This window comes from Stegostoma tigrinum, chromosome 22 (genome assembly GCF_030684315.1).
Source record: "Stegostoma tigrinum isolate sSteTig4 chromosome 22, sSteTig4.hap1, whole genome shotgun sequence".
Lineage (NCBI taxonomy): Eukaryota > Metazoa > Chordata > Chondrichthyes > Orectolobiformes > Stegostomatidae > Stegostoma > Stegostoma tigrinum.
Window position 1 is genome coordinate 11,150,245 of NC_081375.1, and position 26,736 is coordinate 11,176,980.

A 26,736-nucleotide genomic window follows, 5' to 3' on the forward strand; every position below is an offset into this window, starting at 1 on the left:
CTGGAAAAAAGCCGGAATGTGCTTGAAACATTCTGAAACACACGCTGCTGAAAGTTCATCAACATATGACAACAACTCTGCTCCATTGCTGACGTTTCGGGCCTAGACCCTTCATCAGAGAGGGGGATGGGGAAAGGGTTGCCTCCTCCCCTCTCCCCACAACCCTCTCCCTATTTATTCCAGAACCCTCACCCCATCCCCCTCTCTGATGAAGAGTCTAGGCCCGAAACGTCAGCTTTTGTGCTCCTGAGATGCTGCTTGGCCTGCTGTGTTCATCCAGCTTCACACTTTGTTATCTTGGATTCTCCAGCATCTGCAGTTCCCATTATCTCTGTTCCATTTTTGTAATTCCTTCCTGACCGGCAGTCTATTTGCAAAATTTTGCAGTTTTTATTTGACTTAAGTACAGAGCCCTGGTTGTTAATATTGTTGCAGATTGTGGCCACTTGTTGACTGCAAATTGGTTGCCAAATTCCCTACATAACAGCAGTGAGTAAAAAGCACATTGGAACATCCTGAGGATGTGAAAGGTGCAATGTGGATGGAACGGAAGTTTTTCCATTCTTATTCATTTAGCCCATGGTGCAATTTTGTGCCTTGTCATACTGTCACAGAGCTGCACATCACGGTGGATAAATAACACAGTGTAGGCAGGCTTAGAATGCTCCAGAATTTAAGACAGTGGAAGACACACCCGGTAAGAGTACAACATGGGCATGAAAACGTGATGAAGATTAGTTCTTACCTAATGTAACTATAAATATGTCTGCAATTTCCATATACAGAACTATTTCGTTTTAATGTGTAAAAAAGTGTTACGTTGAAGTTTAAGCATAAGGATGGTCTTGACTTTGCCTGCTCTTTGACCAGTCTGTAATGAACACAAACTCATGGCCTGCCATTAAACCACATGATAAAGGAGCAATCTGAAAACTAGATCCTGTTGTCATTTCTGTTGTCACTGACTCTCAAGCACCCAGTGCCCTCCACATAAGGAAGGTTTGAGCACCGACAATTTCCCCTGAACTTACCGATATTGTTCCTTTGCCTGCATGATGACAAAATCCCACTTGTGATTGATCTTCTTGTTCAGGATATTGTAATTTTCCTTAAAAAGAAACAATAAAGTCACCACATCAATCCTTCCCTTTTTTGTCATCCTTTACAATACCTGTGCATTGTCCTCATTCAACAACATCTGTCCTGGTCCATCCACATTGATGCAGTGGTGAAGAAAGCATACCAATGCCTCTACTTCCACAGGATGTGAAGGAAATTCAGCATATCCACAATGTCTCTTACCAATTTTTATAGATACGCCACAGAAAACATCGTGTCTGGTTGCATCACAGCGTGGTGTGGCAACAGCTTTTCCCAACACTGCAAGAAACTACAGAGAGTTGCGAACATAGCTCAGTCCATCACACAAACCAGCCTCCCATCCATTGACTCCATCTACACTAGCTGCTGCATTGGAAAGCAACCAACATTATCAAAAGACTGCTCCCACCCTGGTTCTACTCTCTACCACCCTCTTCAGATGGGCAGAAGATGTAAAAGTTTGAATAAACGTACAAACAGATTCAAGAACAGCTTCTTCACAGCTGTTACCAAACTTTTGAATGGGCCTCTTTAATGTTAATTTTGACCTCTCTCTGCACCTTCTCAGCAGCTGTAACACTGCACTATGTTGTGTTATCCTGATACACTTGTACAGTGCAATCAAACACATAAGACAACCCTTTTTCATTGTACCTCAGTACACGTATAGTAATAAAGCAAATCAAATCATTTTCCTGGCTGTACCCTAACAGAATGGTGTCTCTCAGTGTTGTTATCTGTCCTGACGTGTCCTGGGAATAAAGCTGGTAACTTTTAGCAGGGACTGGGGGAGGTGAGCAAATTATTGTACTCATTAAAAATGAATGGGAATAAAGTCACCAGATGACAAGATTAGAGGCAGGAGTATATGTGAAAAACCACGAGGAATATGTTCACCTGGAATTGGCAATCTAATGATCCCGGTCTGGAATTAACAGGAGAGGAAGATGTGGTTAGCTCAGTTGGCCAGGCAGCTAGCTTGTGACACAGAATAGTGCCCATTGTGTAGGTTTGATTCCTGTACAGACTGAGGTGACTCAAAAACTCTCCTTCTCATCCCCCTCCCTCTTGCCTGAGACATAGTGAGCTGAGGGTGAAACCATCACCAGCTGCTTCGGTCTGATGGGTGAGACTAAGCTGACTTTTCAGCTTTTATTTACCAAATGAACCATTTCATAATAACAGTGGTCGTAATGGTCCAGATTGTGCCGTCTGAAAGGGTGGGTTCAATAGTATATTTTGAATTGGAACTGGATAAATATTTGAGATAACAAGGTGTAGAGCTGGATGAACACAGCAGGCCAAGCAGCATCTTAGGAGCAACAAAGCTGATGTTTCAGGCCTAGGTCCTTCTTCAGAAATGGGCTTTTTCTGACACCCATTTCTGAAGAAGGGTCTAGGCCCAAAACGGCAGCTTTCCTGCTCCTCTGACGCTGCTTGGCCCGCTGTGTTCATCCAGCTCCACACCTTGTTATCTCAGATTCTCCAGCATCTGCAGTTCCTACTATCTCTGGATAAACACTTGACATGGGAAGTTTTGAAGAATTAAGAGGAAAGAGCTGCGATGTGAGTCTAACGGGATAACTCCTGCAAAGATCTCCCACAGGCATGATGGACTGAATGGCTGGCTCCTCTTGTGCTACCTGAGTCAGTCAGGAAAGTGTTGGGCTAAATGGTGGTACAAATGCAGAGGCTGGTCCTGCATGAACGCACATTATGTACTTGTGAGGGATTGACACGGACAACTGTGGAGAAAGGGCTGTAACAGTGTGCTACAACAAGGAAACAATGAACACCAAAGTCTGTGAGGATTTAATAATCAAGTTCCTCAAGAAATGGTGAAGCGGGTCCCAGTTGTAAAAATATCTCAACTGTGTGAGACTCAAAACTGAGATGTTGGAGCTGTGCAGGACTTAACCCTGGAGCCCTGATTTCAAGATCTCGTACTTAACTTGCTGGCATTTAACCAGGAGGAAGTCAGTTGGTTGGACTTCTGCTTTATGATGTGGAGTAATGTCAATATCATGAGGTCAGGTCCCACATGGGTGAGGTTACCATGAAGGACTCTACCCTCATTTGAAAAGTGGTGACCCTTTGATTAAAACAACACCAGTTCTCTCTCCATATGGGAGAGTAGCCCCATGGTCTGGTAAGAATATGGAACAAGATATAATGGGGACTGAAAAGAAACATGTTTACAGCACACAGGAAACTCTTAGGTTGGAGAGATATTGATATGAGTCTCACCTTCTCATATTCTTCCAATATACCCTTCTTGCATATATTTTTCTTTGCCAAATAAATTGCTGTTAAACAAAACAAAATCATCGATGAACTATTTCATTGCAGAATGGCAAAGGATGTCTCTACATTACAATACCAACAACGCTTCATTGGCCTTAAAGCACTTTAGGATGTTCTGATGTTGTAAAGGACGCAGTATAAATACAAGGTTTCTCTTGTGTTTTAATTTAAACATTTGTTGATTTTTCCACTGCTAGATTTTTGAAAGTTGGCACATGCAAGAAGGAAAAGGATCACAGGAAAGACTTTAATGAAAATACTCACCATAGTCTGTGTCTTCGGCTGGCCACTCCTGAGTGGGCCAGAAGTAGGGGGTCTGTAGAGGATTTAAAGGTATATGAATTAAAAAACATAATCTTAGATCACAGGAAATGCATAGAGATAGGGAGCTGGGATATGTGTGTAAGTGTGTAAAAGCACCTTAGAAATAAGAAGGGTTTATCTTATTGAAACATACAAGGTTCTGAAGGGGCTGGAAAGGGTAGATGTTGAGAAAGTGTTTCAATAGTGGAGGCATCTCAAACTGGGGGACATGGTTAGGGGATAAGGGACAAATTATTTTAGACTAAAGAGCAAAAGAACTTATTTTCCCATAGGGCAGTGAATGTTTGGAATTCTCTACCACAGAGAATTGTGGGAAGCTGGGTCACTATTTGAAAAGGGGGTAGATAGATTTTTGAAATATCAGAGTTTAGAGCTCTGTGGAACTGGAAGGAGAGAAGAGTTAGGGCCTAGGGCAGATCAGTTCTGATCTTACAAAATGGTAGAGCAAGCCGAATGGTCTACTCCTGTTCATATTTCCAACGCTCATGTCTTGAGATTAAAGAAATTGACCTTTGAACAGTTAATATTGTTCGCAAGTAAACATGAGCTCATCCAAAACATTGCTGCCTGTGTTCTACCTCACACCAAGTTATATTCACTCATCTTCTCTGTGCTCATTGGCATCCAGTCAAGCAAGCTGGAAATTTAAAACCTCGCATTCTGACTGACTCCTGATCTCTGTAACCTCCTCCAGCCTCACAGCTTTATCTGTAATACTCTAGTATGATCTCACACTTCTCCGATTTCTTTCAACCAGCCATTACTAATCATGTCTTCATCTGCCAAGGCCTACTACACCTTCCCTAAAGCTTTATGTCTGCCTCTCCTCACTCCTTAAAATTCACTGCTTTTTCAAGCCTTTAAGACACCTGACATACTCACAGATGCCGTCAAACCTGCTGAGTTTCTCCAGCTTCTTCTGGTTATAAAGTTATCCAAACACATTCCAAACCACAACAAATTGTCAGTTGGATAAAGACTAGCCAGCTTATTTATTGATAGATATTTCATTGCTGGAAGATTCATTTTTTTAAATACATGAGTTGGGATTTGATTTGTGCCCTGGGGTATTCTCAGCCTAGCCCTAAATTTCACCAAACAGGCATTTAACAGGCCTAAGTATAGAATTGCTACAGTGTGGATTGAGGCCATTTGGCCCCTCAAGTATGTACCAGCCCTCCAAAGAGCATCCCACCACACCACCATAATCCTACATTTACTGTAGCTAAGCCACCTAGCCTACACATCCCCAGACACTATAGCATGGCCAATCCGCCTAACCTGCACATCTTTGAAGTGTGGGAAGAAACTGGAGCACCCAGAAGAAACCCACGCAGACATGAGGAGAACATGCAAACTCCACACAGACAGTCACCCAAGGCTGGAGTCGAACCCAGGTCCCTGGTGCTGTGAGGCAGCAGTGCTGATCACTGAACCACTGTGAAGGATGTCCATGAGCTGACCGCAGCATCTTAATCTGTACCATTCATATCCAAATCATATCATGAAGTAATTCAGACTTTGCCTGGGGAGAACTGTGGTCAATGAAAATTGCTCCATTTAATTGTAGCATAAAATCTTGCTGTGCTAAAGGAGACCATTACAGCCATCATAATTGCGCCAGCTTTCAATAGCTACCAGTTAGTCATTTTTTTCTATGCAATCCTCTTTGAATTTCTTGTTTTCGTACATTTATCCAATTTTCTTTCAAAATGTATTCTTGTATTGACTTCGAACACTGTTGCAGGCAGCATATTCTAGCTCATCACTCACTTCATCCATAAGAAAAAAGGCTTCCTTTTGTTTTTCTGCCAATATCCTTAAATTCTGATGACTGCAGCCTCCGGCACTATTGGAAACAGTTTTCTCTGTGTGTAATGGTTCAGTTTTGTACTAATGCTGTGTTTGAAATACAAACATTGCTGAGGCATCGAGATTCGAGAACAACTTCCCATCTGTTCACCACAGACTGTGTGCATTCATGTTTGGCTATTGACAAAGTCACATTACTTACCTGGAACCTGTAAAGACTGTTGTCCTGCTTCAGGACCAGGTTCCTAGGGTCCTGTAAGGGGTAAATGTAGCCGAGCTTCACAATCATATTTCCCAAGATGTAGCCTTCTAAACAAAATCAATTCAATAAAACACAACAATGGGTTAGTTAGAGTGAAAATACAAAAATAAAAAGTAATTCATAAAACACATTCTATAAGGTTACGTAACACACTTAAAGACATTACATTTACATCACATATATTATAACACACATATTCTACATAGATATATGTGTATATCTGAACATGAATTGCATATGTTATGAAGTGTCAACAATGAACCAGATCACACTCTCATATTCAGACTCTCGTATTGGTTCATGTCCCAATCCAAAATCAAGAACACCTTGTTGACCATTTGCAGCAGGCAACATCTAATTCTGCTCAACTAGTCCTTGCCCACAAGCCTGAATAAAGCATATTCACCATTCACTGTAATTCTGCTACTGGAAGTCTTTTAATTAAATTAACCATATGCTGTGCTAAAAGTTAGACTGGAAACCAATTTCAGATCCTTGGTCAGGTTTGCAGTGTGTGCTAGAAACTACATCCATAAATACAAAGAGTCCTGTTTTCTGCAAGCAGAAGGAATTTGCCAAGTGGTATTGTCACTGGACGGTTAATCCAGAGACCCAGATAACACTCTGGGGACCCAGGTTCAAATCCCACCACAGCAGATGGTGGAATTTGATTCAATAAAATATCTGGAATTAAGAATCTAATGATGACCATGAATCCATTGTCGATTGTCAGAAAAACCCATCTGGTTCACTAATGTCCTTTACGGAAGGAAACTGCCATCCTTACCTGGTCTGGCCCACATGTGACTCCAGACCCACAGCAATGTGGTTGCCTCTCAACTGCTCTCTGGGCAATTAGGGATGGGCCATAAATGCTGCCTGGCCAGAAATGCCCTCATCCTGTTCATGAATAAAAAGAAAACACGCTGCCCCATTTTCATAAATTAATGGATCTGGCCAATTGCTGTTACGTCCCCATGGCAACACCCTGACTAATCAGAATCTACCTGCCTAGCTTGAAAATTAAGATTGACAGTTAACGGTTCTTGCTACCAAATTTGGCAGCCAATTAACAGCCTCTCCTCATGCTGTAGAAGATGGCGTCTCTTTTTTGAAGAGGCTTCGCACTGAGGTTGGTCCGGAGGGAGGAGGGTAACTTCTTCAGGTTAGGCATCCCTGGAAGAGGCTGGTAACTTCTTCAGGTTAGGCATCCCTGGAAGAGGCTTTTTTGAAGTCTGCTTCTCAACTCCCAGTTCTGATGAGAGCAAGATGAAAAGCTTCAACTTCTAGTCTCTTTTTAAGCAATGTTTGAGTTCGTTGTGTGAAAATTGGCCGTTGGGTTTTAGGCTAAACTTCAACAAATAGTGCATTGTGATGTCCTAAGGTTGTGCTGCATAAATGCGAGTCTTTCTTTCAATTAACATGCAATGTAAATGTGTATAATACAACATATGCACATGATTACATGCAGGAGTACTTCACAATGTTCTCACCAAATCAACCAATGATCAAATTTAACTGCATCTTTCACCTTTCAAAACATAAAATCTAGCATGATGCAATTCATTCTAGTGAGGTTTGTACCACAACCCATTTACTTAGTGCTGCCTGTGTAGGAGCCATAATCTGATCCACATGAGTTCAGAAGAGTGACAAGAACAAAACTGACAAATGATATACAATGGTTGAGTTACAGTCTGAGGACATTTATCTAAGAAATCAGGTGGTGCCTGTATGTGACCCATTTTCTGATTCAATGCCAGCAGCTGTTGTGTGGGTTTTGGGTCTCCCTGGGATTGATGCCTCACAGCATCCTCAAATAGAGAGTTCAGGGCAATACTGAGATCACAGAGAGCCAGAAAGAAACAATTGCCCGTGGTTATTGCTAGGGATAAGAAGCTGAGAACAACCGTACAAAGGGTTGATGGAGGTACAGAGGGTGGATATAAGAGAAACTGTTTTATAAAATTAGATCCAATGCTGTATAAATACGAGTTTGTGCTCTTACCTTCATCTGTAATTTGGAGACGCTGAATGAGCCATTCCAACACATCATGCCCTACAACAGAACAGGCAGCATCAGAAAGTTACCCAGAGCTGGTAATAATTAGTGCAGCAGATTCACGGGAAAAGAATAGGGTTGAAGTTGTGTCAAACCGAAATTGTTGCCTTTTTTAGACACATCTCAATGGGCTCTTGTCAACCTTGGGCTGCCCTATCCTGAAGAGATTGTCTTTCTAATGACTTTAGAGCAAGCACCCTGTGAACCTACACATATCTTCTTTTTAATTTCAAAAGTCTACTTTATTTATAAAAATTTTTATATACATACTGTTATAGACCAGACCAAACCCACTAAAAAATATATTAATACATTAAGTCCCCAATTTTATCCTTTTCTTAAGGACAAGTGTAAGGTGTTGTGTTCCCGACGCAATGCGATTAGTCAAACTTCCAGGCTTGAAGCAAAACACACTTTATTCTTACACAGCGGTTAAAATACAAACAAAGAAGAAGAATTGGAATAACTTTACTCTACTGGAAAACTTAATAGAATAATAGACTCGATAACTATTAAACAGCAACTGTTCTGATTCAGTGGCATCCCATAAACACACCCTTGGCAGAGGCACCTTCCGTAAAATGGAATGTCTCACAGGTAATTCTCCAGGCCAGAGGGAACGAATGTTGTGTGAGAGAGAAAGAGAGAGAGAGAAAGAGAGAGAGAGAGAGAAAGAGAGAGAGAGAGAGAGAGAGACTGAAATCATGACTGAAAAGTTCCTCAACCCCATTCTTCTGCTTTCTCCCTAAAACCCTTGATCCCCTTTAAAATCAAAAACCTATCTATCTCAGTCTTAAATGTACTCAATGACCTGCCCTCCACAGCCTTCCGTGGCAATGAATTCCATGGATTCATCACTCTCTTGCTGAAGAAGTTTCTCCTTAGCTCCATTGTAAAATATCTTCCCTTTACTCAAAGGCTGTGCCCTCGGGCCCTAGGCTCTCCGACCAATGGAAGCATCTTCCCAACAACCACTCAGTATTCAGTAAGTTTCAATTAGGTCCCCTTCATCCTCCTAAACTCCAATCAGTATAGTCCCAGAGCCCTCAAACGTTCCTCATATGTTAAGCTTTCCATTCCAGGAACAATCTCGTGAACACCTCCTCTGAGCCCACTCCAGGGCCATTATGTCCTTCCTGAGATATGGGGTCCAAAACTGCACACAATACTCCAAATGTGGCCTGACCAGAGGCTTATAAAACCTCAGTAGAACATCCCTGCTTTTATATTCAAGTCCTCTCAAAATGAATGCCAACATTGCATTTACCTTCCTGACTACTGACTCAACCTGTGAGTTTACATTGAGAGCATCCTGGACTAGAACTCCCATGTCTTTTTGCACTTCAGACTTCTAAATTTTCTCTCCATTTAGAAAATAGTCCATGTTTCTATTCTTCTTACCAAAGTGCATGACCTCACACTTTCCCACGTTGTGCTCCAGCTGCCATTTCTTTGCCCACTCTCCCAACCTGTCCAAATCCTTTTGCAGCCTTGCCACCTCCTCAATACTACCTGTCCCTCCACCTACCTTTGTATTGTCTGCAAAATTTGCCAGAATGCCCATAGTTCCTTCATCTAGATCATTAATGTACAAAGTGAAAAGTTGTGGTTCCACCACCGACCCTTGCGGAACACTACCTACCATCCTGAGAAAGACCCCATTATCCCCACTGTCTGTTTTCTGCCAGAGAGCCAATCTTCTATCCATGTTAGCACCTTGCCTCTAACACCATGGGCCCCATGAGTAAGGAAGGTGCACTCACAGACTGGCCAAACAAGTGAGTATCAACTTGTTAATCTTCCCAACACATGTCGAAGGCAGGCAGTGAGTGTGGGACAACCTGCTGCTTAGCCGTGTGGTGGAAGGGAAATTGGAGCCTTTACCATCACTGAACATAGCTCCAGGGTGCACGTAAATGTGTACGTTGCTATTGAAACTTGTACTTCTCGGGGAGTTTGATAGCTCAGCTGACTGAAAATCTGGTGTGGACCAGATTGGTGTCAACAGCAAGCTGTCCGATCCCTGTTAGGGATGGGGTGGATTTGAGGCCTGCCTTCCTCCCCTGACAACTCCCAAACACACACCTCCCTACCCCCCACCCCGGGTTGAGCTTGTGGTGTACCAGGTTGGACTAGCCTTCGGGGGGAACGACTGAAGAGGAGCAGGGTTCAGAATGTTAATTTGTTGCCAGAACATAAAGCATTAGCCTAGCCTTGGATCTGTCACAACATGAGAAATTCTTTCCTTGACATTGTAAAAAGATTTCAAAATTAATCCATCAGTGAGCGAACATATACTGCGTGATTCTTAATGAATCCAAACACAAAGAAAACAAAAACAGTTAAGAAGAAAATACTTTCTCTTCATTAAAAATCATGTAATCAAATCTCATGCTAATGCCATGCATTCTAAATTGATTGGCTTCTACACACTGCCCTCTAAGTGCTTCACCAGTAAATTGATTTATTAAATTATTAGTCTTCTGCACTGCTGATTAGGAGAGTCAATGAACCTCAAATATCCATTAATAGGAGCCCATGCTTCATGGTTGTCGGCCATTTTAAATTTCCATACCACTCCCTAATCTCGGCAGCCTCCTACACTCCTCCAGTGAAGCTCAATGGAAACTTGAAGAACAGCCTTTCAGATTCAACAGCAAGTTTAACAGTTTCACATCCCAACTAGCGTTACCATTCTTTCGGACCACAACTGCTATCCCGCTGTTATGATTTACATTGCCCCTGGGCCTGCCCTTTGTCTCTTTACTTGTTCCATCACGCTGGGCCCCTCGTCATTTAACCTCTTCTAATTCCTGTCCTTTCCCCTTTACTTCTTTCCTTCTGTGGGCAGAGCCTGGCAGTGGTTATTGGTGGAGTGAAGGAAATCGAGATTGGAGCAAAAGGACACCATTTTACGAGCACAAAGATTGACGGTGTGGGTTATGCGAGGTTACTGTCAAACCTTTCTCACGTGGAACAGAGACAGAGGGACCACAGCTTCAACAAGGGCTACCCTCCTTTAGCAGAACAGGAGCTAAAATCGGGCAACATTGTTATTCTGACCCTGTCTACCAGCTGAGATCACGAAGGGCACTTCATGCTCAATAAGTTCTCCAGTTCTTCAGTCTCCTGTGGGATTTAGTTTGCGTAATCCTCTTATTGTCAGACCAAGTAACCTAGCAACAGGCTGAGATAATAAAGGGATGAATCATTGGCATTACACTTTAGCTGATTTTGTTTTATCTCCTAAGTGTGGCAGATAATGAGGCACTGTAGTATTGGACAGTGTGGCGTTGAACAGCAGAACTAGTTAACACCATTCAGCAAGCAGCAGAGAGCTTCACCGATGATTAGAAAATTGAGAAGTGGAGAGAACGCTGGACTTCACAGCAAAGGATACACTATCAACCATATCCAAGTTAATCCTGGGGTGCTGTTTCCCCCATCTGATACACCGCACTAAACCTCCAACCTCCAATGTCACTGTGGATCAAACTGTAGCACTTCAACTTAAATCATGCGCTGCAAATGAAATGTTGTAGAGTGAGCTTCCAGAGCTGAAAGCATTATCCAGAAATGAAATGATGCCAGTGAAAACTCACTTATTCAGGGATGAAAGGAGACACAGTAAGTGTCATGAAATATGAAAGATAGAAATTCACTACCAGTGAATCAAACACCATAACAATGAAAACCAGCTCAAATTTACAAGCGGGAATTAAATCTCATGAAAGGTCTTGTTACATTTAATTCTTTACCCATTTGTTTCTTCACATGCTGCAATGCTGTGTGTTCGCAGGGTTTAATGTTGATGTAGAATGGTAGAATATAACACAGAAGGAGGTTTAGTGCTTCATTGTAGCCATCCTAGCTCCCTAAAGAAGCCACTTACCCCCATCCACCAATCCTTTCCCCACATTCTTTGAAATTATTCAGTTTAAGTTTTATTTCTTCAGATTCAAAAGCTTATTATGGATTCTGCTACCTTCACTGATTCCGATCTGACACTCCAGGTCTTAATACGATGACATTCATTTGTGTTGGCAGATGACGGGCTCCGTTTGCCACTTCTGGACTGAATGTCACCCACCTGTTGTGGCTATGAAAGGCCTATTTTGTGGGTGACACTCTCTCTCACCGCAGGCTGAACCAACAGAGTTGGCCTGAGGTTGACTGAGGTTATTTTGTTTCCTCTCAGTGGGCTCTCTTTTCCGCCCTCTGTCTATCTATTGTGTCCACCGATGTTTTTTCTCACAGCCTTTCTGACTGCTTGCATCTAGGAAACTGCGAGGATTTCTTCTGCACCGACTCTGAACCGAGTCAGATCGAGCTCTTGCTTGCAGGTGTCTTTGCACTGCAGACGTGGGCTGGCCTGGTGGTTTTCAAACCAATAGCAAGCTTTCAGTAGAGGAATCTTTGGGGATGCAGTCACCATCCATTTGGTTCATGTGACCCAGTCAAAGAGATCAATGCTGATTCATCAGGGCAAACTCACTGGGGGTCCTTGTACAATGCGGTGCTCCCGCATTCAGCACTCCACCTTTGGCCAGGAGGGCCCGGTATTCATCTGAAACATGGCAGAGGTTCTGAAGGAGAGTCGTACCAGATTCGGAACATTAACTCGGATTTTTTCTCTTCACACATACTGACAGACCTGCTGAACATCCTCTGAGTTTGCTTCAGATTTCTAGTGTCCAAAGTGTTCTGCCTTTATTAGACTTAGGAACCATTCTCCCACTTTTCTTGGCTCAAGCTTTTCTTCTGTAAAGCAGGGTGCTGAAAACAACAAGCCTGACACATTCTTGGATTTTTTGGTCAGCTCAACTTCTCAACTGTGACTTGACCGTTGCTGTATTTGGCAGTTCTGTTTGTAATTTAAACGTGGGGCATGGACATTCCTGGCTGGGCCAGCATTTGTCGCCTGGTTGGAGCTGAAAAGGCGACGGTGTACTGCCTTCATGAACCACTGCAGTCCATGGTTACTGGTGATTGTTGATCCAAGGTATGCAAAGGTCATAAAGTCATTGAGTCGTACAGCACCGAAACAGACCCTTCAGTCCAACCAGTCCATGACTACCACAATCCCACACTAACCTAGTCCCATCTGCCTCCATGTGATCCAAACCCCTCATTCTTATTAATGTACTCATCCAAATGTCTTTTAAATATACCCACATCCACCACTTTCTGTATGAAATAGTTGCCCCTCATGTCTATTTTAAATCTGTCTCCTCGCACTTTAAAAATGTGGCCCCTAGTCTTGAAATCCCCCACCCGAGGGAAAAGGCACCCGCCATTCATCTTATCTATCCCCCTCAAGATTTTATACATCTTTATACGGTCACCTCTCAACCTCTAACGCTCCAGTGAAAAATGTCCCAGCCTATCCAGCCTCCCCTGATAACTCAAACCCTCCATTCCCAGCAACACCTTGGTAAATCTTTTCTGAACCCTTTCCAGCTTAATAATATCCTTCCTGTAACAGGAACTCCACAAGAGACCTCACCAAGATCCTGTACAACCTCAACCTGACGTCCCAACTCCTAAACTCAATGGTCTGAACAATGAATCCCTTCTTAACCACCACATCTACCCTGTGACACAAACTTTGTTGAAGTTAACAATATTTCATTTAAGCCAATACCCTCTCTCTTTCATTAAAAATGCTCAGTTTGTAGCATTTGCAACTCTCGGGCAACAGGTTGTAGGTTCGAGATTATGTAACCAAACATTTCAGCAGTTTAAAAACTAAAAGAACTGCGGATGCTGTAAATCAGGAACAAAAACAAAGTTGCTGGAAAAGCTCAGCAGGTCTGGCAGCATCTGTGAAGGAGAAAACAGAGTTAACGTTTCGGGTCCGGTGACCCTTCCTCGGAACAGGAAGGCTCCTGAGGAAGGCTCACCAGACCCGAAACGTTAACTCTGTTTTCTCCTCCACAGATGCTGCCAGACCTGCTGAGCTTTTCCAGCGACTTTGTTTTTATTTCAGCAATTTACTCTACTTTCATATGTAAGACTATAAGACTATAAGGCATAGGAGCAGAAATTAGGCCATTCGGCCCATCGAGTCTGCTCTGCCATTCAATCATGGCTGATAAGTTCCTCAATCTTATTCTCCCGCTTTCTCCCCGTAACCCTTGATCCACTTTATAATCAAGAACCAATCTATCTCAGTCTTAAATGTACGCAATGACCTGGCCTCCCCAGCCTTCTGTGGCAGTGAATTCCACAGATTCACCACTCTCTGGCTGAAGAAGCTTCTTGTTATTTCCATTCTAGAAGGTCTTCCCTTTACTCTAAGGCTGTGCCCTCGGGTCCTAGTCTCTCAGACCAATGGAAGCACATTCCCAACATCCACTCTGTCCAGGCCATTCAGTATCCTGAAAGTTTCAATCAAATCCCCCTCATCCTTCTAAACTCCCAGAGTTCCTCAAACGTTCCTCATATGAGAAATAATTAATTGACAGGGAAGCACTTTGCGCCATCACAAGATCATGAATGTTTATTATAAAAGTACAAGCTTTTGCGTTTAAAAAGTATCATCTTTAGCTTCAGTGCATGCATAATACTTTACAAATAGTTGGATCACTCATTCACATTACCATGGTACTGATGGAATGGTGTCACAGTGGATTGTTATGAAGATTTTTTAAATCAATTATAAGAAATAAATTCATGAATAGCAGCCAAAATCGCCACAGTGGAAGATTATTAACTCACTTACCTGTCATTGCGTGAGGGATTGTAGTTATTATCAGCCTCTGGCTTTGTGTTTTAATTCCAGTATTTGGATCCTGCATCTCCATTACTAGAGGCTCAATCTAAACAGAGAAGGGGTGCAAAGCAGATGAAAAGGAGAGAAGAGGTCATCAGTGGAAAAGCTGAAGATCAGAAACCAAACACAACATCTCTACTCGTACAAGACAGTGCTTGTTCGAGAACTGGGACCATGTGGTTTGAAAGCAGTGAGACTAAGAACATTCATCTCCTGATGACAGAACATACTGCTGCTCACTGAATAGGGTGCCCTGGAGCATCAAGCAGGATGGCCATCTCTCTACCTATTTCAGAGAGTCCCTCCCTCCCCTGTAAAACTGTACAAGGCATAAGTTAGGGCATGAGCAAATCCTCTCCACTTGCCTGGATGCGTGAGCTGCCAACTTCAAGGCATTCCACACCACCCAGGACAAAGCAGTCACTTGATTGCACCACATACATAAGCAATGCATCGTGGACTACAGTAAACCAGCAACACTCCTTCCAGAGCACCCTTTCAAACCTGTGACCTCCACCAACCAGAAGAGCAAAGGCACCAGATAAATGGAAAATAACTAAAAATTTCTCTCCAAGCCACACACTGTATGAGCCAAAGTTAAACTGTCGATGCTTCAGTGTCACTGGGTCAGACTTCAGGACCTCATTCCCTAACAACACTGTGGGTGCATCCATACCACATGGACTGCAGCAGTTCAAGAAAGCAGCTCACTAGCCCCTCTTAAGGGAATATGACGATGGGCAACAAATTCTGGTCCTGTTAGCAACTTCCCATCAACTACAAAAACCCTCCACTTTCCTGAACCTCAAACAGGCTGATAGATATACAACTGGGCCACTCAAAACCAATTTGTATCTCGGAACTTTATTTCCTTACCAACTAAAATTGTCTAGTACTTCCTTCACTTCCCCATACCCCCTCTTCTTCAGCCATAAGTGTGGGTATATGCTGATAAATACGGTAAATCCATTTTAACCTGAAAAACAGACAATTAAAAATTTGTCCAATATCATCTTTAGGTGGCCACATCCTTTTAAATTTGACCTGTAGCAGGATTGCCTACCTTTTCCTATTAAATCACATAGTTTCAAATAGACAAGCCTTGGAGAAATAACAGATTTTAATGATCTGCTTTGGTGGAGGTAACAATTTGTAATTCATTCTAATATTTGAGTTAATTTACCTGGTCTCAGGTACGTATTCCTCTAATAGAATCACAAACTTTAATCACTATAATTACAACACAAGTGACCTGTCCATCTTCCCTGGGGAGGTAGGCAGGGGATAGTGGACTGACCTATCCCCTCCCTACCTCCCCACCTACACTCTCTCCACCTATCTTCTTTACTCTCCATCTTCGGTCCGCCTCCCCCTCTCTCCCTATTTATTCCAGTTCCCTCTCCCCATCCCTGTCTCTGATGAAGGGTCTAGGCCCGAAATGTCAACTTTTGTGCTCCTGAGATGCTGCTTGGCCTGCTGTGTTCATCCAGCTTCACACTTTGTTATCTTGGATTCTCCAGCGTCTGCAGTCCCCGTTAACTCTGATACAATTTGTATGACCCTGTTTGGTAAATTAGTGATCTCTGAATTAGAAGAAATATTGCTCACTACATCAATGATAGATCTTAATTTCAAAACCAGGGTCCAATATCCGTGCTGACCAGACATCCCAAACTGATCTGGTCCCATTTGTTAGTATTTCGCCCATATCCCTCTGAACCTCAAACCTTCCCTATTCATGTACTCATCCAGACACCTTATAAATGTTTTAATTGTACCTGTCTCCACAAACACTTTCCTTCGTTGGTCAGAAAATTGTGTATACCTGTTGGGACGTACAGGATATTGGTGAGGCTACTTTTGCAGTACAGCATTCAATTCCAGTCGCCCTTCTATAGGAAAGATGTTAAACTTGAGCAGGTGTAGAAACGATTTACAGGGATGTTGCCAGGACTGGACGGTTTGAGCTATAGGGAGAGATTGAGGCTATTTTTCCCTGGAGCTTCGGAGAACGAGGGCTGACCTAATAGAAGTGTACAAAATCATGAGGGGCATGGCCAGGAAGAACAGACAAGGTCTTTTTCCTAGGGTAAGGCAGTCCAAAACTAGAGGGCATGATTTTAAAGGTGAGACGGCAAGGGACCTATGGGGTAACTATTTCACACAGAAGATGGTGCACATATGGAACAAGCTGCCAGAGGGGGTAGTGGAGACTGCTACAATTACAACATTTAAAAGGCATTTCGATGGATACATGAATAGAAAGGGTTTAGAAGGATATGGAGCAAATGGGACTAGATCAGATTGAGATGTCTGGTCAGCATGGATGAGTTTGACTGAAGGATCTGTTTCTGTGCTGTATAACTCAATAACTCTATAACAGTCCTTTCATTGGTTGAGATGCAGTGTTAAAAAGCTAGAAGTGCCAGGCCAGTGGTGCACAGAAATGTCCAGAGCCTGTAGGCAGAAAGCGTCCAGCTCTTTTTGTCCCTCTCTCTGGGAAAATGACAGAAAATGAAGGAAGCTTAAGGCGGAGAATTCCAAGGCCAGAACAGTTGATCAACCATCAAACTGAAGAACAACCTACAAACAACAGTATGTCATTATTTACAAAATCAAAAGGACAATGAAAAAATAAGTTGTCGCCTGGACTTTGATCTTTATCCTATCTATATTTATGATTTTCCCATCCGTATTATGATATATTAAACTGCCTATCTTAATCGTGGTTAAGTCTGTGTGCGTGTGTACTTGGGGAATTTTAAAGGGCTAAGATGCATATTAGCTGATTAGGAGTCTCTTCTTAGCTCCTGGAAAAGTTAAGCGTCTTGCAATAAAGAGAGGTTTTTTTTCCCTCTGTTACTGAAAAAAAACCTGATATGAATTTCTATTAGTGATAATGGGAACTGCAGATGCTGGAGAATCCAAGATAATGAAGGGTCTAGGCCCGAAACGTCAGCTTTTGTGCTCCTGAGATGCTGCTGGGCCTGCTGTGTTCATCCAGCCTCACATTTCATTATCATGAATTTCTATTGTCTTGAGTAGCAGCTTGTCAGGCAAATTGGTCACCTTAGTGATCTCATTGGGATTTTAAACATTTTGTGATGGCTTGTGGAGCAGTGGGGCTCAATGAGCAATACATCTTTTGCAGTTAAATCACCACAGCAGTAAAATCCTCAGCTGACATTTCTGCACACAGGAAGGGAAGGAAGGAAGGAAGACTGAATTATCTGTTTTGATGGTTTCACTCAAGGGATAATGATTTGCAAGGACAGCGGTGACAGCCACCCCCCCATTCTTCTTTAAAAAAAAAGCTCTGGCAGATTTTATGTGCTCCAGCTGGAGCCTCAGTTTAAAGTCCCACCTGAAAAGTGACATCTCCAGCACTGCAGCATTCCCTAAGAACCGCACTGAAGTACCAGCCTGGATTCTTTTTACTCAGTAAAGCTTGAACCTTCAGGAATGACATAGTCCACTGAGTGACACATGAAGGGGAAATGTTCGGACTTCCCACTTCTGAGCGTGTCCATTGACCCAGCCACACAAATGGATGTGTTTATTTGGCCAGACCCCTACATTTACACAGCCTGCACACACCCAAGTACCTAGGGTTCCCAATGAAGAGTGAGCACATTACCAAAGTCTCAGGGAGAGGCCATCAGCCAAAAAGCTGGTGTTCTATGTTAGTCAATGTTGCAATCCTTGAAATAAGATGACATCTGGATATTTGGGACTGGAATGCCCCACCTTGGTGGAGGAATTGGGAGTAAGGGGATCGCATTCTTGCAGGAAGGTGGGTGAGGGGAGGTGTAGTCTAGGTAGCCGTGGGAGTTGGTGGGCTTGAAATAGATGTTGGTTTCGAGGTGGTCACCAGAGATAGAGAGATCCAGAAAGGAGAGAGAGGTATCAGAGATGGTCCAGGTGAACTTGAGGTTGGGATGAAAGGTGTTAGTAAAGTTGATGAACTGCGTAAACTCCTTGTGGGAGCACGAGGCAGAGCCGACATGGTCACTGATGTAGTGGAGGAAGAGGTGGCGGATAGTGCCAGCGTAGCAGTGAAAGAGGGACTGTTCCACATATCCTACAAAATACCTAGACTACACCTCCTCTCACCCACCTTCCTGCAAGAATGTAATCCCCTACTCTGCAAACTGAGCCCACAACCATTAACCTGGTTTGGTGTCTTGTTTTAAACAAGTAAAAGTAAAGTCACCATAGTCTCAGGGGATTATTGGAGTCCTCTCTCATTTACAGAGAGACAGTTGCTGATGGGTTTAATCTATGGTCATCACCCCTCAAGCTAGGGAGTGGCATTGAGAAGATTGGACCTTGATGGTGACAGTAAAACACCTACAAACGTTCCATTGCATTTGTGCTGTTAAGTAAGTAGCAGTAGTCGGTGTTATCATTGTGGCCAAGAGGATAGATAGAAAGAAACTATTTCTTTCTTCTGTTTGGAGAAACCAGAACAAAGGAGCACAATCTTAAAAGCCCCCAAGAAGCTCTTAAAATAAATAGATGTTGGTTAGTCAAGGATATTAAGAGGTTAGAGAAACAAGACGGGTGAATGGAGTTCGGATACTGATTACCCACAATGTAACCGAATGCCAAACTGGCTCAAGGGGTCGAAAGGCCCACTTTGTTTTATTAGTATTGGGCAGTGAGAACATTGATATTAATTGTTCTCCACTGAGATATAACAAGCAAAAATTAAACAAAGAAACATCATAGTTTGCTGTTTTCTTGTATAAGTTGCTGCACAGAAATAAAATTATCTTGCTATTTCTCATCTGGTTTCTACTTTGCTGGTCAGACGTGATCTTTATTTTTTGACACAAGGATTGACATCACATACTTTGCCCCGAGAGCGTGAGATGAGCTTCCCGCATAAATCAAATCTTCTCAGCATCATTACCTAAATAAGAATAATCTCATGTGGAAGGGAGGAACATCACAATTACAGGCTGCAAGTTCCTGTGTGTCACATTTCCTCATTATTCCAGGAAAGGAGAGAAAAGAAAAAATAATTGCCAAGTGGCCTGTTTAGCTGAACACAGGATGCTGTTCCAACTAGGTTAAGACACAGCTTAGATGTACTCAATCCAATTAAACATAAATTAGAATCCATCCTAAAATGACGGAGAAGTTTCATGACGAGGGTTTAGTCCTTTTATTAAAATTGTTTTCAATAAATGAATAGATGTACAGAATACTAATATTGCAGGTTTGTGTCAGGGCCATTTATATTTCTAGACCAATGCAAACCCAGTCCAAGCAGTTATCATTTTAGAAAAGATAACGATGGAATGGGAAGTTCAGTGGATTTGTTGGGTTCCACTTTTAGTGGGATAGATTGCACTGACCCTTTATCTAGCCACCATTGATTGTTCCAGCTCAAAGAAAGCAGAACAATAGGCAGGGTGAGGCTCAGGCCTCAGGGGCTATAGCCTCAGGATAAGGGGTCAGTCATTTAAGGTTGCAATAAGGAGAAATCTCTTCACTCAGAAGGTGTCAATCTCCCACCTCAAAGGGGGATGGTTGCTAAGTGTGTGAGTGTGTCCAAAACTGAAATTGATAGAATTCTGTACATGAAGGAAATCAAGGGATAACAGAATAAGACAGAGAAGTAGAAGTGATATAACGAAATGATGGCGCAGGCTCAATCAGCCTTAGACTTACCTCTGCTTCATTATATTTTCTTTAGAATGCAAGGGGACCTACCTGATGTTCCGTCCAGTATAGATTTATTACACCCAGTGTAATTATGATGTGGGTATAATGCCCAGGTGCTCCCCCCTCAGGATCAAGACAGCCAAATGGAAGGAGATAACACAGCGTGGAGCTGGAGGAACGTACCAGGCCAGGCAGCATCAGAGGAGCAGGAAGGTTGATACTTCAGGTCGGGACCATTCTTCAGAAGGGTCTTCTTTTCTGAAGAAGGGTCCTGACCCGAAACACCAGCTTTCCTGTTCCTCTGATGCTGCCTGGCCTGCTGCGTTCCTCCAGCTCCACGCTGTGCTATCTCTGTCTTTAGCATCTGCAGTTCTTACTGTCTCTGAGCCAAATGTAAGGAGTCTTTTTGGCACAAGCTCTAACTGAGGAACAACAACAGCAGCCGAAGAGCTAGTTCCATGAAGTCCGCTGTTGCTGGGTAACCTCTAGAAGATTGTCATGTGGCCAACACTGCTAAACTGCAGTTAACCTACATCAGCTCAATGTAAAAATGCAGTTGGTGCCCCTGTAATGTGTGCTGTCTGAAGGCGGAGTGAGACTGTCACTCTTGAGTACACACTACAACCAGACGCAGAGTGAAGCCACTACATCAACTTCTGGCAGAGAAGGATATAGCTTGGACTATTGCTCCTCTACTGGCATTTTGAAAGAGATAATTAATTATTCTAGCTTCACTGCTGTTTCTCCGCAGCCCAACAAATTCTTTCCTTTCAACTGTTGTTCAGTTTACTTTCAAAATTAACTATCTGTTTTTCCTCCATTTTAGACACTGCTTTCCAGATTGTAAGGAAAGGCAAAGTTGCTGTCATCTTACCAGATCATAGGGCTGCTCTCTCTCATTAGAGAGAGAGAGAGAGAGAGAGTGACAGAGAGAGACCGAGAGAAGAGATAGAGAGAGAGACCGAGACGGAGATAGAGAGACAGAGACAGACAGAGAGACACAGAGAGATAGAGACAGAGAGAGAGAGAGAGAGACAGACAGAGAGAGAGAGAAAGAGGGAGAGAGTGAGAGAAAGAGAGTGAGAGAGAGACAGACAGACAGAGAGAGAGAGACAGACAGAGGGAGAGAGGGGGAGAGAGAGAGACACAGACAGAGAGAGAGAGAGAGACAGACAGACAGACAGAGGGAGAGAGAGAGAGACAGACAGAGAGAGAGAGAGAGACAGACAGACAGACAGAGGGAGAGAGAGAGTGAGAGAGAGAGAGAGACAGACAGAGAGCGAGAGACAGACAGACAGACAGAGGGAGAGAGAGAGTGAGAGAGAGAGAGAGAGAGAGAGGACTGGTAGTGAAACCTGAGGGTCACCACACCCAGGTGAGGGGAGAGGTTGAGAACGATAGTCCTTCATAGTAACTTGAGTGGGTGCAGGAATTCAACCCCCATGTTGGTGTCACTTTGTATCAAAACCAGCCTCAGCTCTCTTGTCTCTTCAGATTGTAATAACTTATTTGGTAAAACAAAACTCCTAATAGCCCTCTCTCTCCCAGTTCACCATACACGCCTGAATGTTTTAAATATCTACTTGTTAATGTTCATTTAACCTAACAGTCAGAAAATAGGGGAGGCAATGGCGTAATGGTATGATCGCCTGGCTGTTGATCCAGAGACGCAGATAATGTTCTGGGGACTCAGGTTTGAATCCCACAATGGCAGATGGTGGAGTTTGAATTCAATAAACATTTGGAATTAAGAATCTAATGAATCCATTGTTGATTGTCAGAAAAAACCCATCTGGTTCACTAATGTCCTTTAGGGAAGGAAACTGCCATCCTTACTTGGTCTAGCCTACATGTGACTCCAGACCCACGGCAATGTGGTTGGCTCTGAACTGCCCACTGGGATGGGCAATAAATGCTGCCCTAGCCAGCGACACCTCCATTCCATGAATGGATAAAAGGAGAAAATGTTGGACAACCTATTTCCAAGTGATTCCGTACTTCTGAGCTCCTTCCATATGCTGGGCCAGTGCAACCCTTTGTACTGAAGTGCTACGAGACATGGACAGACCCATTCAGCCTTGAACAGCTTATAAGACAAACTGCATGCAGGTAAATGATCTTCACGAAGAGAACTTCGATATCTCCTGGTTCCCACCATCACAGTCGCATCCCTCTATAAAAGTGAATGAAAGCCTGAATATTTTGGAGATCAGGCAAGCCTAAAATCTGAATGAATTCAGATTGTTCCAAGACTGACAGTTTTAGAAAGCTTAATTACAGTGTTTGAAGCTGTGCTAGATTATAATTAGAAACAGATCATGAAAGAAATGTCTTATTCAGAAAGCCCTTTTGAACCCAAATGTTGTTCTCGATATAATGAATGAGTCTGGAACCTGGGTATAGACTAAGAAGTGACTAATACAACTTTATTTTACAGAGTCAGTGAGGTGCAGAGCTGGCCTGGATTGATAGAATACTTTGTTCATCGGCATCTGCATCTTGCAGTAATTGAAGGTGATGGGGACAAAGTGGAGTTGAAGATTATCAGATCAGCCATGATCTCGTTGAATGGCAAAATGCCTTGATGGGCTGAATGGCCTAGTTCTGGTTCTTTGTCTAATGTCTTATCTGCTGTGCTTTTCACTTGGATTCACAGAAAAAAGGAAATGGTAATTTTTTTGTCATTTGCCAGTTTGTGGTGTCTAATGTCATAACATTTCTGTTGTTGCCTATTTTAATGAAGAAAGAACTCACAAAAATAAACATTACAAAAATGACGTTTTCTAATGTCTCTTCAACACACATGCTCCATCTCCTAAATGAAGACCTGTAATTATCCTCCTGTTCCTGCTACCTCCCCACGTAGAGAAGGGTTTGTGTATTCTCTTTGATTCAGCACACTGGGTGGTCCATTTCCCAATGACTCCCACTTCCACAGTGATAAGTGAAGAAAATGGGGACTAATTCACCAAAGAAAACACAGCAAGATGGTGAGAACATTCTCAATAATCTTCAGGCTTCACTTCAAAGCAACTCCATTGCTCCTGAATTTTTGATGTTCAAGTGAATAGACAACCTTCATATCCAGAGACATTGAGATGATCTCTGCTGTTCAAATGGGTTGCTGTGGGATGTTCTCCAGCCAATTACCAATAGTGCATTTACCAAATACAATACCATTTCGAACACACATGCTGGACAAACCCATGCTTGGAACATTATCTGAGGAAGAGTCACTCAAACTGAAACATTAACTCTGATTTCTCTCCACAACCAGCTCTGCTGATCTCTTCCAACAATTTCGGTTTCTGTTTCTTGGAAGATTGTCAATTCTTTCAACGTGTGTGAAAATTGTGAGGTAGATTACCATTTTACATAAGAAACACAAAAGACAGGAGCAGGGGTAGGCCATTCAACCATTCGAACTTGCTCCACCATTAATTGATCACTGAGCTCAACACCCTAATCCTGCCCTCCCCATATATCCCTTGATCCCTTTAACCACAAGAGTTATATCTAATTCCTTCTTGAAAACACAGAATACTTTGGCCTTAACCACTTTCTGTATTAGTGAATTTCGCAAGTTCACCACACTCTGGGTCTTAGAAGAAGCTTCTCCTCATCTCAGTTACAAAAGATTTATTCCTTAGCCTTAAACTATGACCCTTAGATCTGGACTCCCCCACCATCGGGAATATCCTTCATGCATCTAACTTGTGGAATCCTGTCAGAACTTTATAATTTTCCACAAGACCTCCCATCATTCTTCTAAACTCCAGTTAGTGCAATTCTAACCAACTCAATCTCTCCTCATACGTCAATTCTGTCATCCCAAATCACCCACCCTATATCAAGAACAAAAACAGTTCTGAGGAAGGGTCACTGGGCCAGAAACGTTAACTTCATATATTTTCCTTCACAGATGCTGCCAGACCTGCTGAGCTTTTCCAGCAACTTTGTTTATGACCCTGATTTACAGCATCCCGCAGTTCTTTTGGTTTCCATATTAAGAACATCCTTCCTCAGATGAGGAGACAAAAACAGTATATAATATTCCAGGCATGGCCTCACCAATGCCCTGTATTATAATTGATTATTTGTTCTGTTAAAGATGTCTTGGACTGTCAGGTGTTAATTTCTGCATTCTAAGCAAACCAACATTCTCAATGCCAGTCTTGGACCGGGGAAGCAGTTCACTCAATTCAACCTCACTTCTGAGATCTGAGCACAAAATTCGCAACTGACGTACTCATGCAATAATGAAGAAGTTGCTCCACAATTTGAGGTGCTGTGTTTTGAAGGAAATGTGAAACTAAAATCCTGCTGTCTTTCCTCTTAAATGGATGCAAAAGGCCCAGTGCTAGTATTCCAAAAATGAAGAGGACTATCCCTGAAGTCCTCTCCAATATTTGTCCTTCATTCAGCAATACAAATATAAATTATCTGGTCATTATTACATTTCTATTTTGGGGAGCTTGTTTCGTACAAGTTGCCTGTCCCATTTCCAATATTACTACAATAATGAGCCTACAAGAAGTACCTTATTGGGTGTAAAGCACGTTGGGGAAGATGTGAAGTTGGGAAAGGTGCAAAATAAATGCAAGGTCTATTCTCCTAACACTGATACATGGGTGGACTTGAAAGCACATTTTTGCAGGTTTAGTTTGTGAGGCATGGCCCATTTTTATAAATATTTATGTAACTTTGCTAAAATTCCCTGTGAATTAAATAACTCTCATTGCCTCCAGTAGTTCTGGTAATTCCATCATGCCAATTGTTCACAAAACAGTTCCAATGTTAAAAAGGCTTGGAGATTTGCAAATCTGAGCAGACAGAATGTATCTTTTAAAGAGAAATCAGCTCTTATTCTGCATTGAGCATTTGCAAGTTGTCTGAGGCTTACAAATAATAAATAATGGCTGTTAATCAAATAGTTGAAGATTATGATGCTTAATGTAGGTATTTGCGGAAATGATATGAATGCTATTGATAACTTACTGCAGTCTTTTTGTATTTGCAAATTAAAATTCACCTCCATGCATCAGTGCCTGTGGCTCTGCATCATCTATGTAATTGTAAAAGGGAGTTTGATGTTTCATTATGTACTGCACTGTCAATTGACTGATTTATTGTAATAATACTGTAACCACCCACACGTGAAATCATTAATGTGAGAAATGAAAGCATTGATCAAGCTTTGTATAACTTGAGTGAACTTGATAAGTACACAATATCAAAATTCCCCCATGCCCTCCCATTGATCAGAGGGATGTCAGGAAGGAAGATCAATTTACCTCACATCTCATGGAAATTAGGAGAATGCATTTTTTTTAAAATGGGAATATTTCATAAAGAGTTTAAATAGAATGAATGCAGAGAACCTGGGGTTCCCAGTGATTGATGGGTCTATAATTAACAAGCAACAAGACGAATGAAAGAAGAACCACAAGGGGTCATAAGGATTTTTCACTTACAATCGGTGATTAGAATTTTGAATGCATCATCCTGAAGAATACAAATTCAATAATTTTCTTCAAAAGCGAGTTGGATAAATACTCAAAAGAAAAAATTTTCAGGGATATAGGGAAAGAGCAGGGAGAATGGGATTAACTGGATTGCTATTAAAAAAAAGCAACGCAAACTCAAAAGGCTGAACAGTGTCCTTTTGTGTTGTATTGGTCTATAATTCTTCAGTGCTAAATGTCTTGGCAGGTGGAACTAAATGGGGGACGGGTGGGTGGTGGGGCTTCAATGCAGTAAAGAGCAAATTACTGCCAATCCTGGAACCTGCACTGAAAACAAGAAGATCACAGCGAGTCAGGCAGCATCCACGAAGAGAGAGCAGGCTAATGTGTTGAGTCTAGATGACTCTTCATCAGAGCTGATGTGAAGTGTGGAGGGGACAGCATTTATGCAATACTAGGGGGTTGGAGTGCTGGGGGAGAAAGGGTGTTGATGGTGCAGATTAAGTGATTGGAATGTGAGCTTGGCAGAACAATGGTGTGTCTGACTGCCAGACAGTCCCACTGGGGTTGGGGGTGGGGGGAACATAGTGACAAAGAACGTAACAAATAAAGCTAAAAGAAAGGGGAGAAATGGGAGTGGGTTCACAATCTGAAGGTGTTAAAGTGCCTAGTCTAAAGATAAGAGATAGTAAGAACTGCAGTTGCTGGAGTCAGAGCTAACACAGTGTGGAGCTGGAGGAACACAGCAGGTCAGGCAGCATCAAAGGAGCAGGAAAGCTGAGATTTTGGGTTGGGACCCTTCTTCAGAAATGTCTGAAGATGAGATGTTGTTCCTCGAGGTTGCACTGTGATTCGCTGGAACACTGCAGCGTGCTGAGGACAAACAAGTGGGCGTGTGAGCAGAGCGCTGTGTTAAAATGACTGGCCACTAGAATGCAGTATGTTAAGATTCAATATT

General features: G+C 42.5%; 1 protein-coding gene across 5 annotated transcripts in view; it reads right to left on the reverse strand.

Annotated features, from left to right (window-relative positions):
• The window catches only part of rgs9b (regulator of G protein signaling 9b), an 84,563-nt gene that overhangs the window by 49,233 nt on the left and 8,594 nt on the right, over positions 1 to 26,736 (reverse strand). For all 5 annotated transcript variants that reach the window (XR_007249872.2, XR_007249871.2, XM_048555105.2 and 2 more), the window contains exons 2-7: positions 14,590 to 14,686; positions 7,812 to 7,862; positions 5,744 to 5,850; positions 3,670 to 3,721; positions 3,349 to 3,407; positions 1,032 to 1,108 (exon numbers count right to left, since the gene is read on the reverse strand). Coding sequence is in view for 3 of the 5 variants with exons in the window: in XM_048555105.2 (XP_048411062.1) it covers positions 1,032 to 1,108; positions 3,349 to 3,407; positions 3,670 to 3,721; positions 5,744 to 5,850; positions 7,812 to 7,862; positions 14,590 to 14,686 (443 nt within the window). In the remaining 2 variants the exon portion in view is untranslated. The remainder of the gene's footprint in view (positions 1 to 1,031; positions 1,109 to 3,348; positions 3,408 to 3,669; positions 3,722 to 5,743; positions 5,851 to 7,811; positions 7,863 to 14,589; positions 14,687 to 26,736) is intronic.